This window comes from Sapajus apella, unplaced genomic scaffold (assembly GCF_009761245.1).
Source record: "Sapajus apella isolate SASKATOON/1434 unplaced genomic scaffold, GSC_monkey_1.0 scaffold21, whole genome shotgun sequence".
NCBI lineage: Eukaryota > Metazoa > Chordata > Mammalia > Primates > Cebidae > Sapajus > Sapajus apella.
In genome coordinates this window covers 22,875,235-22,888,069 of record NW_022436961.1, presented here as the reverse complement: position 1 = coordinate 22,888,069, position 12,835 = coordinate 22,875,235, and the positions used below count along the sequence as shown (strand labels likewise).

At 54.8% G+C, this 12,835-nt stretch overlaps 1 protein-coding gene across 1 annotated transcript in view; it reads left to right on the top strand.

Moving 5' to 3' along the window:
* LZTS1 (leucine zipper tumor suppressor 1) overlaps positions 1 to 11,068 on the top strand; it is a 59,054-nt gene extending 47,986 nt beyond the window's left edge. The window contains exons 2-4 of the mRNA XM_032288392.1: positions 1,331 to 1,809; positions 3,391 to 4,194; positions 6,940 to 11,068. Coding sequence (XP_032144283.1) covers positions 1,465 to 1,809; positions 3,391 to 4,194; positions 6,940 to 7,578 — 1,788 coding nt within the window. The 5' untranslated portion in view covers positions 1,331 to 1,464 and the 3' untranslated portion in view covers positions 7,579 to 11,068. The remainder of the gene's footprint in view (positions 1 to 1,330; positions 1,810 to 3,390; positions 4,195 to 6,939) is intronic.
* Positions 11,069 to 12,835: the final 1,767 nt, after the last annotated feature.

Genomic DNA, 12,835 nt, shown 5'->3' with positions numbered 1-12,835 from the left:
CTTCTAATCCTTTAGCAAGTCTATCAGCTCAACCTCAGATTACATCGAAAACTGTTAGAGACAGGGTCTCGCTGTGTTACCCAGGCTGGTCTTGAACTCCTGGCCTGAAGTGATCCTCCTGCCTTGGCCTCCCAAAGTGCTGGGATTACAGACATAAGCCAGCGCCACATCTAAAACTCAATCCACAACTACCACCCTAGGTCTATTAGTCATTCTGCAACCAGCTCACCACTTCTATCCCGGTCTTCCCCACCAGAAGCCAGAATGTCTCCCCCAGCCTAAGGCAGAACAAGGTGTCAACTGTTTAAAGCCCTTGAGGGGCTCCTTGTCTCAACCTAAGCAAAGCCAGAGCTGTTAGAACTGCACAGCCTCCTTATTGTCTGGGGTCTGCTGGCTCCTGGCTTCTGTTTCTCCTTCCCAGACTTGCTAATTGTCTCCAGCCAGGCTGCTTCCCATGTAGGTCACACAGCCAGCCCCCTCTGCCTCAGGGACTCAGGCTTTTGTACTTTGGCCTTCAGGTAACCCCTCTCCCACCAGATTTCCACATAGCTTACCCCTCATTTTCTTTTTCTTTTATTTATTTATTTTTTTGAGACAGGGTCTCCCTCTGGTTGCCCAGACTGGAGTGCAGTGGCACGACTGTGGCTCACTGCAGCCTTGATCTCCAGGGCTCAGACAATTCTTCCACCTCAGCCTCCCAAGTAGCTGGGATTACAGGCATGCACCACTACGCCCGTCTAATTTTTGTATTTTTAGTAGAAACAGAGTTTCTCTAAGTTGCCCAGGCTGGTCTCAAACTCCTGGACTCAAGCAGTCTGCCCACCTCAGCTTCCCAGAGTGCTGGCATTACAGGCGTGAATAGCTGCCCCCTCTTTTTCTTGAGTCCCCTTTAAATGCTACCCTAACAAAAGAGACCTCCCTGCATAAAAGAGCCACCTCCCAGAAATCTGTTCTGTTCTGTCTCTTCCAGTTTCTCCCCCAGCACTGGTACCACTTGCTATAGTACACACTGGTTCGCTTCTGGCCTCTCCATACCACTGTACCCCTAAGTTCCAGGAATGCAAGGACTGTGACTGTTTTAGTCACTTGCCGGGTCCCGAGTGCTTAGAGTAGCGGCTCACCTGAAGTGGGCTCCCGGAGAATGTTTTGAGTTATCAGACAAAGAAAGAAGGAATGGAGCACCCAGGAGTGGAGACAGAGCTGACCGCTGATACACTTTTTTCTACTGCCCAGATTTGGAAGTCAGAATACACGCCCCTTAAACCACCGTTAAGGACTGTGCTGTAACCACTCCCACCCAGGCTGACTTCTGTCTTGTGTCTCCTTCCAGGTCTACGGCTCTCGCAGGCTCTGTGAGGGCTTTGCTATGACCGCAGTCCCCTCGCGGAGACAGAACTGCCCCTTGCTGCCGCAGCCTCTCCAGGTCCCCGCCCCGCCCTGCCCCATCCTCAGCCCTGCGTCACCATGGGCAGTGTCAGTAGTCTCATCTCCGGCCACAGCTTCCACAGCAAGCACTGCCGGGCCTCGCAGTACAAGCTACGCAAATCCTCCCACCTCAAAAAGCTCAACCGCTATTCCGACGGGCTGCTGAGGTTTGGCTTCTCCCAGGACTCGGGCCATGGCAAGTCCAGCTCCAAAATGGGCAAGAGCGAAGACTTCTTCTACATCAAGGTCAGCCAGAAAGCCCGGGGCTCCCACCACCCAGATTACACGGCGCTGTCCAGCGGAGACTTAGGGGGCCAGGCTGGGGTGGACTTTGACCCGTCCACACCCCCCAAGCTCATGCCCTTCTCCAACCAGCTAGAAATGGTAAGCGGGGGTCTCTGGCAAGGGTGAGTGGGTTGGAAAGGCAGGAGAAAGCAAAATGGGGGTAGAGAGCCTGGGGGCACAGCGGGAGTGGTGACCTAAGCATTTAGACTCCAAGAAGCAGGAGCAGCAGGGGTTCCGGCGGAAGCCTTTGGCCACACCGCAGAGATCAAAGGTTGCCCAAAGGAATTAGAGCATTGCTCAGTCCCCTGAAGCAGAAGTCTCAGGTCAGCCCATAAGCAAAGAGCACAGGGGGCCTATAAGCTTCCCGAAGCCACACTGAAATGTGGCTGGATTATCAATGCAGGACTCTGGCATTTGCCAAGCCTTGGGAAGGAGAGGGAGCCCTGTTCTCATTTGGAAGCGCACATGAAGAGGATGCAGGCAGGAAGCTGGCCGCTTCTCTCCCCAGAAGACTCATGGGGATGGGTCGGATGTTCTCATTTTCTGCCCTGATGTGCAGTAGCTCCTTGCTCAAGCTGTGCCGGGGGGCATCTTTGAATATGGGCTGGAATTTTATCTTCCATTTAGCAGAGTTGAGGGCAGAAGAGGCCGAGGCACTCAGAACTCCAGCCCTTACACCAGCTCAAGCCCTTGTGCGTCCCACTAGTGGACACTGAAATCAATTTTACTATTCAGTCCTCTGCCCCGGCCCCGGGGAAATGAATCTAAGGCTTTGATTTACTAGGAAAGAGCCTCTTATGTTTGCATAGAGCATTCAGCTTTTCAAACTAAGGGGCTTGTAAACTGCAAAGCACTCCACCGGGGAAAATTACAGTTTTTTTAAAAAATTGTGATTTGGAGTGAGCCTCCAAACCCTGTGAGGAGGCCAGGTCAATGTCCTTGTTCCAGGCTTAACTGAAGATGCAGCAAACAGGAAGAAGGGATGGACCTAGAGAGGGTCACCAAGCTTGGCTGGCCTAATGCCCTAACCTGCCCGACACAGAGACAGAGCAGGATCCTCAAAATGTGTTTATCACCTCAGGAGGGCTGGGACAAGCTGGTGGCAGGTTGCTATTTCACAGAACAAAGTGCTCAAGTCACCATTGATATTCCCCAGGGACAGAGGGTTCTTTCCTTCTTAAGAGAGACTTTTTTTTTTTCTTTATGAGGCGGATTCTTGCTCTTGTCTCCCGGGCTGGAGTACAATGGTATGATCTCGGCTCACTGCAACCTCTTGCTCCCAGGTTCAAGCAATTCTCCTGCCTCAGCCTCCCAAGTAGCTGGGATTATAGGCATTCGCCACCACGCCCGGCCAATTTTGTATTCTTAGTGGAGATGGGGTTTCACCATGCTGGTCAGGTTGGTCTTGAACTGTTAACCTCAGGTGATCTGCCTGCCTCGGCCTTCCAAAGTGCTGGGACTACAGCCGTAAGCCACTGCGCCCAGCCTCTTAAGAGAGATTCATCACACTCAGCTGCTTCAAAGCAACAGGAGAGGTCTGCTAAGACAAGTGACCAAGAGGGGTGCTACATGCGCTCCGGGATCTCAGGGTGGCTCCAGGTCGGCACACATGCCTGGGGAGAGAGGGTATAGTGAATGCACAGGGGAGACATGAATCACCGTGGTCCTTTTCCTCGACAGGGCTCTGAGAAGGGTGCAGTGAGGCCCACGGCCTTCAAGCCTGTGCTGCCGCGGTCAGGAGCCATCCTACACTCCTCCCCGGAGAGTGCCAGCCACCAGCTGCACCCTGCCCCTCCAGACAAGCCCAAGGAGCAGGAGCTGAAGCCCGGCCTGTGCTCTGGGGCGCTGTCTGACTCCGGCCGGAACTCCATGTCCAGCCTGCCCACACACAGCACCAGCAGCAGCTACCAGCTGGACCCACTGGTCACACCAGTGGGACCCACCAGCCGTTTTGGGGGCTCTGCCCACAACATTACCCAAGGCATCATCCTCCAGGACAGCAACATGATGAGCCTGAAGGCTCTGTCCTTCTCCGACGGAGGTAGCAAGCTGGGCCACCCAGGCAAGGCAGACAAGGGCCCATCGTGCGTTCGCTCCCCCATCTCCACGGACGAGTGCAGCATCCAGGAGCTGGAGCAAAAGCTGTTGGAGAGGGAGGGTGCCCTCCAGAAGCTACAGCGCAGCTTCGAGGAGAAGGAGCTTGCCTCCAGCCTGGCCTACGAGGAGCGGCCGCGGCGCTGCAGGGACGAGCTGGAGGCCCCGGAGCCCAAAGGCGGCAGCAAGCTCAAGCAGGCCTCGCAGAAGAGCCAGCGTGCACAGCAGGTCCTGCACCTGCAGGTCCTGCAGCTTCAGCAGGAGAAGCGGCAGCTCCGGCAGGAGCTCGAGAGCCTCATGAAGGAGCAGGACCTGCTGGAGACCAAGCTCAGGTCCTACGAGAGGGAGAAGACCAGCTTCGGCCCTGCGCTGGAGGAGACCCAGTGGGAGGTGAGGCCACGCTGTGCTCATGGACTTGGGTGGTCAGTGGTTTGTGCCAGTCCCCCTCCTCTCCTTCTGGTGCCAGCCAATAGCGTGCAAACACAGACCTCACAGGCAAATGGGGCTAATGTGCTGGCTTTATCACCCAAAGAGGGGCTCCCTGCAAACCATGCTGGGGGATTGACTTACCTCTGAGCTTCCTCCTGTCCTCGCCATCACCCTCGTGGCTCCCAGATTTCAGTTTCCCAAGTGAGCCATTAACCAAGAAGCCAGATGCCAGAGTACTAAGGCCCAGCCAGGCTGTGGGCTGACCTCCCTCTAGTCTGCTCACAGTAGGCTTGGAAGAAGCATAAGCCATGCCTGAGCTCACTCGGGGCCAGGGGCCCAAGAGAGCACAGAATGTATTTGTTGCTTTGGAGGGAGGGGACGGCACCCACTAGTAAGAGGGGCCCCATTTGTGGCAGGTTTCAGTGATGGAAGTGGCCACTCCTTGCACAGGTGTTAAGGGGAACTTCTATTGGGTGAGTTGAGATGGAAACCTAGAAGAGGAAGGAAAGATTCTCACACTTACACACACACACACACACACACACACACACACACACACACACACACACTTGGCCACACTTGGACATGAGGCATCTGGACCTGACCGTGCTGGAGAACCCCATAACTTCTGCATCCTGTTGGTGGGAAAGCAGCTTTTCTCAGCAGCCGGGTGGTCTGGATGACCCGTGAAGCTCAAGTCCATCGTTGAGGCTCTTTTTACATGCTCGCACCCAGCTTGGTCTGAACACGTGCCTGCCTCACCCCCAGTGCAGAGTCCAAACGTCAATCTATGCCCAAAACCCTGGCTACGTGCAAGCCAATGACCAGTGGTTTAGCCTGCCTGCTACTGGCAGCTACATCACCCCTATTTAATACTAATGGTATTGGTTTCTGTGCCAGCCTGATTTCTGTCATCCATGTTTGTGCCTACACCCTCCAACCTCACCCATACATGTACCCAGCCCTCCTCTCTCCTCTCTACTGGGGTAAAGACTACATTGCATACTCACTGCCATACCCAGTGATGAGCACCATGCTGGCAAGGATGTGGAGCACAATCCACATCTGCCAAATGCGGAATTACTGTCTTCTCCTCTTGCCGTCCTTCTCTATTTCCACTCCTATCCCCCATCCAAATTTGGCCAAGAGCAACGATGAAAGCCGAAGGCACTGTGTCTCTGCATCTTGGCCATTGGGGTCATGGTGGCTCATTGGGAGACCTAAGCCGGCCTGGCTGCATCTTAAGGGTGAGTGAAGGCCAGAGCATGTGGCTTGACAGAATGGATTCTTGGAACAAGCTTGGAAGCCACCTTAATATTTCCTTTCACAGTAGAAAATTCCCCTTGCCTTCAGTGAAACACTGCACAGTCCTGGAGAAAATTCCACCCTACTCAGGATGCCTAGTTAGGACCAAGAATTTCATTCCAAGGCCAACCCTGTATTCATTTCATGAAGGGAGTGACACAGTTGTGGCTGAGGTGTGGGCCTGGCTTTGAACCTCAGCCTAACCTCTTATGGTCCAGGTGATTCTAAATACATTAGCTATGGTGGTAATGTGGCATAGTGATTAGACTATTAGGATCAAACCCAACCCTTGCTCTTTTTTTTTTTTTTTTTTTTTTTTGACAGAGTCTCACTCTGTTGCCCAGACTGGAGTACAGTGGTACAATCTCGGCTCACTGCAACCTCTGCCTCCCAGGTTCAAGCGATCCACCTGCCTCAGCCCCTCTAGTAGCTGGGATTACAGGCACACACTACCACGCCCAGCTAATTTTTGTATTTTTAGTAGAGACGGGGTTTCACCATGTTGGCCAGGCTGATTTCAAACTCCTGACCTCACATGATCCACCCACCTCAGCCTCCCAAAGTGCTGAGATTATAGGCATGAGCCACCGTGCCCGGCCCAAATCCTTGCTTTCACACTGTGTGTGTGTGTGTGTGTGTGTGTGTGTGTGTGTGTGTGTGTGTGTGTGTTGGCCCTCAGGCTGGTCACTTCACCAGCTATTTACTATCATAGCCTCTCCATGCCTCAGTTTCATTGATGTAATAGTACCTACTTCATCGGGTTGTAAGGAATAGATGAAAAAAATGTGGGGCTTAGCACTTAATACACTATACATTATTAGTGAAAGTATGTTTATAATAATATAGTTATGTATGACCAGGCGTGGTGGCTCACACCTGTAATCCCAACACTTTGGAAGGCCAAGGCAGGCAGATGACTTGAGGTTAGGAGTTCGAGACCAGCCTGGCCAACATGATGAAACACTGTCTCTTACTAAAAATACAAAAATTAGCTGGGCTTTGAGCGGGGCAGGGCCTGTAATCCCAGCTACTTCGGAGGCTTAGGCAGGAGAATGGCTTGAACCTAGGAGGCGGAGGTTGCAGGGAGCCAAGATCACGCCACTGCACTCCAGCCTGGGCGACAAAGCAAGACTCCATCTCAAATAATAATAATATACTGTGTGCCATTATACATGATTATTATTATCTATTTTATCATTTTACTATATAGCTTGGCTCCATAACCTGGGGAAAAGGTCACAGCAATGCCAGCTTAGTTTCAGACTGGACAAAGAAGGCTAGATGCCTGACACCAGGCCACCACATCCGGAGTGGCTTGTTTATTTTAGGCAGCTGAACTGTCACTTCCCTAGATAAGGGCACTCACCTCTTGGCACTCTGTCTCTACCCCACCCTTTGCAGGTGTGCCAGAAGTCAGGTGAGATCTCCCTCCTGAAGCAGCAGCTGAAGGAGTCCCAGACGGAGGTGAACGCCAAGACCAGTGAGATCCTGGGTCTCAAGGCGCAGCTGAAGGACACACGGGGCAAGCTGGAGGGCCTGGAGCTGAGGACCCAGGACCTGGAGGGCGCCCTGCGTACCAAGGGCCTGGAGCTGGAGGTCTGTGAGAATGAGCTGCAGCGCAAGAAGAATGAGGCGGAGCTGCTGCGGGAGAAGGTGAACCTGCTGGAGCAGGAGCTGCAGGAGCTGCGGGCCCAGGCTGCCCTGGCCCGTGAGATTGTGCCAGCCACCTTCCCTGAGGACGTGCCCGCCCTGCAGCGGGAGCTGGAGCGGCTGCGGGCCGAGCTGCGGGAGGAGCGGCAAGGCCACGACCAGATGTCCTCAGGCTTCCAGCACGAACGGCTGGTGTGGAAGGAGGAGAAGGAGAAGGTGATCCAGTACCAGAAGCAGCTGCAGCAGAGCTATGTGGCCATGTACCAGCGGAACCAGCGCCTGGAGAAGGCCCTGCAGCAGCTGGCCCGCGGGGACAGCGCCGGGGAGCCCTTGGAGGGGCTGGAAGGGGCTGACATCCCCTATGAGGACATCATAGCCACCGAGATCTGAGGAGCTGTCTGGTAAGGCGAGTCCTGGGGACCTGGCACTGCGAGGCGGGGCTCTCCTGCGCATCCCCCCTGCTCAGCAACTCAGACCCCTCTGAGAGACGCCACTCCCTGAGACACAGACCCAGGAGCCCTGAGGGGTAGACAGGATGGTCTTTCCTTCCCTCTCTGGTGTCCCAGTGCTCACCTGCCCTGCAGCCCACCCAACCTCAGGACCTCCCTCCTCTGGCTTTCCCAGGAAATGGGTCCAGGGGGTCTCTCTGCTTTGGTTAAGGGCTCTCTAAACTTTGGCCTTTGTTCAAAATAGAGATATCCTCTCCCCCTCCTCCAGGGACGGTGGCACACCAAGTACAGAGGCTCCCCTCCGCTTCTCAACCCAACCTCTTTTTCCTCCTGGACACATTGGAATGTCTCGGAAACAGAAAGAAGCCATATATGACCAGAAGCCTTGGAATCTGGCCCCATCACAACCTGAGCTGTTTTCCTCTGGCCGCAGAGGTGTAGGGTTGGAGTGAGTTGTGGGGTAGCTGGCTTTGAAACCTCAGGGCCGTCCCGGCCCCAGCAAGGCACAAGAAGGAGGGTAGAGCCAGGCAGTCTGGCAGCGTGGAACCCTGCCACAGGCTGAGGAGGGCAGAGGGAGAAGCCAAGGGGTAAGAGCCAGGGGCGGGTGATGGCCAGCCCCTGAGGCCCAGCCCCTGTCTGCTGGTTCTTGCGAATGGAAGCTGAGCAGCTTCTGGACAGCTGGTAGCCTTTGACCTCAGTGGCCACTCTTCAAGTCATAGACCCTGAGGCCTTGGGCTGGGTGCTGGGAAGGGAAGGTTGAAGCCACCTTGAACCAGAGGGTGTGGCTTCCCAGCCATCCTCGGCAAGGCTCCCCATCTGGCAGGGAGTCCCTACCTAGTTCAGGTTGGCTGGTGGCTACTCTGGAATGTTTTTCCTTCCCCAGAATTGAGCTTTTGCTTGATCCAGAAGAGATCTAAGATGGCACATATGTGATCTAGGCATTTTCCTCCTCTGCCTACGGCCAGGTTTGGTGGCACATCTCTTCCCTTATCACTTCAGGGCTGAGTTCCAGGTTTCTACAGGTCAGGACAGGTCCTCAGTGTCAGGAAGCCAGAGCCCCAAGCAGGAAGAAAAAGAGGCATATACATGGCAATGTGGATAGCCTGGCCACCAGCCATCCTCCCTCCACCTCAAGGCCCCCATTTGTCCCAGACTGAAGGATCCAGAAAGCAGCTCCCTTTCTCAGGAGCTTGGGCAGTGCCCCAGGGAGTCTAGGGTTTCTCTGCAGATATGCAGAGCTGGAGGTGGTGGTAGAGAGGGAGAAAAGGTGGAGTTTCTCTGCTGTTTGATTCAGGGATTTTATTTTTGTTTTTAGGAGACAGGGTCTTGCTCTGTCCCCTAGGCTGCAGTGCAGTGGCATGATCATAACTCACTGCAGCCTCATACACCTGGGCTCAAGCAATCCTCCTGACTCAGCCCTCCAACTAGCTGGACCACAGGTGCACACCACCATGCCTGGCTAACTTGTCATTTTTTTTTTTTTTGTAGGGAGGGGGTCTTGTTTTGTTACCCAAGCTGGTCTTGAACTTCTGGCCTTAAGCAGTCCACCTGCCTTGGCCTCCCAAAGTGCTGAGACTGCAGATGTGAGCCATTGTGCCTGGCCAGATCTTTCTTTTTTTTTTTTCTTTCTTTCTTCATTTTTTCTTTCTTGTCTTTTCAGAAGCAAGCCAGGCCTAGCAGGCTGTTCCATGTTCTATTTTTGACTGTAGCCACAGCTGCTGTTCTCAGGACGGCAGCCCTTCCCACATGCCTGCGCCTGCTGCCTGCTGAGGAGGGGAGCCTCTGGGAACTCGAGAGTCCAAGGCCAGTTCCCATGTCAGCCTCGCCCACCACTGGCCCTTAGAGACCCCAAGGTGGGGGTGGGAAGATGCTTCCCTCCTTGCCACCCACCCTCCTGGGTCCCAGCCCTTCCCTGAGTGTAGGCTGTGGGCAGTCACCTTTTCTGTGGCTTGCTCTGTCTTCCTATCCCTGGGGTTAAACGATGCCCATCCTGCTGTCCTCAAATGACAGAGGAGGTTTTCTGGAATTTCAAGCCATTGATCTTAGTCACAGCCTAAGTTTAAACCTGGAATCTACAAGCCAAAAGTCCCTTGCTGCCTGAGGGCGGAACCCTCCATTGGGCACAGTTCAGACCCAAGTCAAAGACGTCCCATTACTTCCCCCGCCAGCCCTCAGTTCTTTTATTTTCCACCAGGCTGTGCCTTGCGAGTTTTTCCTCCTGGTGAGACTGCCCCACGGAGAGAGAGGAAAGGCTGGCTCCCCATCCCCAGGCTGGAGACCCCCTACACCAAGAAAGAGCAGCCAGAGTCCAGCACTCTGCCCTCCGATGTTGCTGGAGAAGTGGTGGCTGCCACCCCCAGGGGCAGGCCCTGAGGCACGAGGCTGTGCTCCACCGTGGTGCGCTGATGCCCTCCATATTCAGGAGCGCAGGCTTCTCCATATCTCCATGGCCCTGTCCCAGGCCAGCCCAGACATGTCCCCGCCAGGCCTTGTTCAGTGTCTGATGTGGCAGATGTCTCTCTGAATGGCCCACGGTGGCACTAGAATGCAAGTGTCCTGCGACTTACCGACCTCACCTTCCTGTGGGTTTTCTTTCCCGTCCTGTCCAAAAGCGCCCTCACTCTTCTTGGACCATACCAGATTCTGCCTCTCTGCAAAGAGGCTCTGGACAGCAGAGGCCTCCAAGCACGGAGCCTGGGCCCAGGCCCCAGACAGGGTGGGCTTCCTGCCCTTTCTTCTGGGCACGCCTACTGGCACGCTGGCCCACTCGGTCGAACCAACCTGCTGTGGCCTCAAAGGACGTCTGCAAGAGAGAACATCACTCCATACCACCTCACCAAGGATCACACTCTGCCCTTGGGCCTTGGAATGCCTGGACTCTCCTGGGGTTTCCTCCTAGGTCTCCTGGTGAACTGCCAGGCACACACAGCCCCTATAGCACTGAGCTCAGATGGGACTGGGGTATGGGGGGTCTCTCTCCCCAGAGAGGCACGTGCTCAGCCTCCTGTTCCTGGCCTCAGCCTGGGCCATCTCTCAGGTGAGACAGTGAGAAACGAAGCCAGGCCAGGCTATAGAAGCAGCAGCTTTGGAAGAGGGGTTTCCCTGAAGACCCAAGTCATCATGCGGTGGGTGCTGCCATGACAGAGGCTGAACCCCTGGGCCAGCGGGGCTCCTTACCCACCTCCTGTGCAGGTGGACTTCACGCTTCGCCTGCAGGCAGAGCTGGAGCCCCCAGCAGGGGCAGGCTGGGACGGACCAGCATTTGGAAGAAGATGTACATAGTTATTTTTCTCTTTGTGGTTTCTGGTTTGGTTTGGTTTGCTTTTGACAGCTTCATTTTCTTTCTGATGTCACTTTTTGGCCATGTAAACTATTTGTGGCAATTTTATGTTTTTATTTATGAATAAAGAATGCCATTTCTCACGCTCTCTGGAGCCACGTGTGTCTGCCCTCTGCTCCCCTTGCTGTGGCGTGGCAGCTCCCTGGGAACTTCCACCATGGAACGGGAAAGATGACGTCCCTTCCCCCAGTGAGGGGGTGAGGGAGGTGACACAGGGCAGTGGGAAAAGGGGGCCCAGGGGTCAGATGCTTCAGCTGGCCCCTGCCCCCATCACCTATCCCGGGACCTTATCTGTGAAATAGAGGAAAAGAGTGTGCCCTCTCCAAAAGAGAGCCCCTCCCCACCCAAACTGCATGCCCCGCCGGCTTCTCACCTCACCAGCCAACTCCTGGGTCTCCTGCATATGGCCTCTTGGCAAAAGACCAGCATGGCTACAGTTGCCACTGCCCCAGGGCCCCCTGGCGGGGCAGGCGCAATCACCACTGTGGCCATCTGTCCAGCCTTCTTGGTCCCAGCCTGCCTGGTACCCCCTGACAACCTTCCCTACCATCCCGGGCTCAGAGCCTGCTGCTCAGGTGGTGGGAGACAGAAGGGACATGTTATGAGGCAACTGAAAGCACAAGGCAGCCTAGGGTGGAAACTAAGGGGCCGATGACAAAGCCTCCGAGGTGCAGAAGGCTAGTGTGGGCTGGGGGGTCTGGGGAGGTGGCAGGCAGGAGAGGACCTGTGGTGAGCATGGGACGTATGGGGAGCGGGAGGGAGGAAAAGACCAGAAGCATGTCTCCGGGGCAGGCGTTCACACAGCTCCCTGCCTGCCCCTGATGGGACAAGAGCAGCACTGGGGGTTGGAGAGGCAGGAGGGCCAGGGTACAGGGGCCCCAACTGAAGCTCAAGTCACTGAGCCAGGACAGCAGCCAAATTCTTCTCCTTTTTTTTTTTTTTTTTTTTTGAGACAGAGTTTTGTTCTTGTTGCCCAGGCTAGAGTACAATGGCACGATCTCGGCTCACTGCAACCTCCGTCTCCCGGGTTCAAGTGATTCTCCTGCCTCAGCCTCCTGAGTAGCTGGAATTACAGGCATGCGCCAACCATGCCCAGCTAATTTTGTATTTTTTTTAGTAGAGACAGGGTTTCTCCATGTTGGTCAGGCTGGTCTAGAACTCCTGACCTCAGGTGATCCACCCACCTCAGCCTCTCAAAGTGCTGGGATTACAGGTGTGAGCCACCGTGCCAAATTCTGGCTAACATAGAAGCCCTCACTTTGGGACAAAGGGGTCATGTCAGACTTGGGGTAACCCTTCCGTGTCTTCCTCCTAGACCTGGCCCAGGCTGGTGACCTCACTAAAACATGCCTCTCACTAATCACACTCTTGGGTCAGCCCTTCCTCTTTAATTGGAGCAGGCCCAGAGACTCACTTTAACGAATGGGATATAGCAGGAGTGACGCTCTGCTAGTTTCAGCCAAAACCTAGAAGGCTCAGCAGCTTCTACTTTTATTATTTGAAACATCGTCTCACTTGCCACCCGGGCTGGAGTGCAGTGGTGCGATCGTGGCTCACTGAGGCCTTGACCTCGTGGGCTCAAGCAGTCCTCCTGCCTCAGCTTCCCAAGCAGCTAGAACCACAAGCATGCACCACCATGCCTGGCTGATTTTTAAATTTTTTGTGGAGATGGCGGGGGGGGGGTCTCACTATGTTGCCCAGGCTGGTCTTGAACTCCTTGCCTCAAGCAATTCTCCTGACTTGGCCTCCCAAAGAGCTGGGATGGCAGGCACGAGCCCCTACGCCTGGCCAGCTTCTGCTTTTATATTTTCGGAAGCCCTGAGCTGCCACATAAGAAGCCCACCCTTCCATCTTGCTG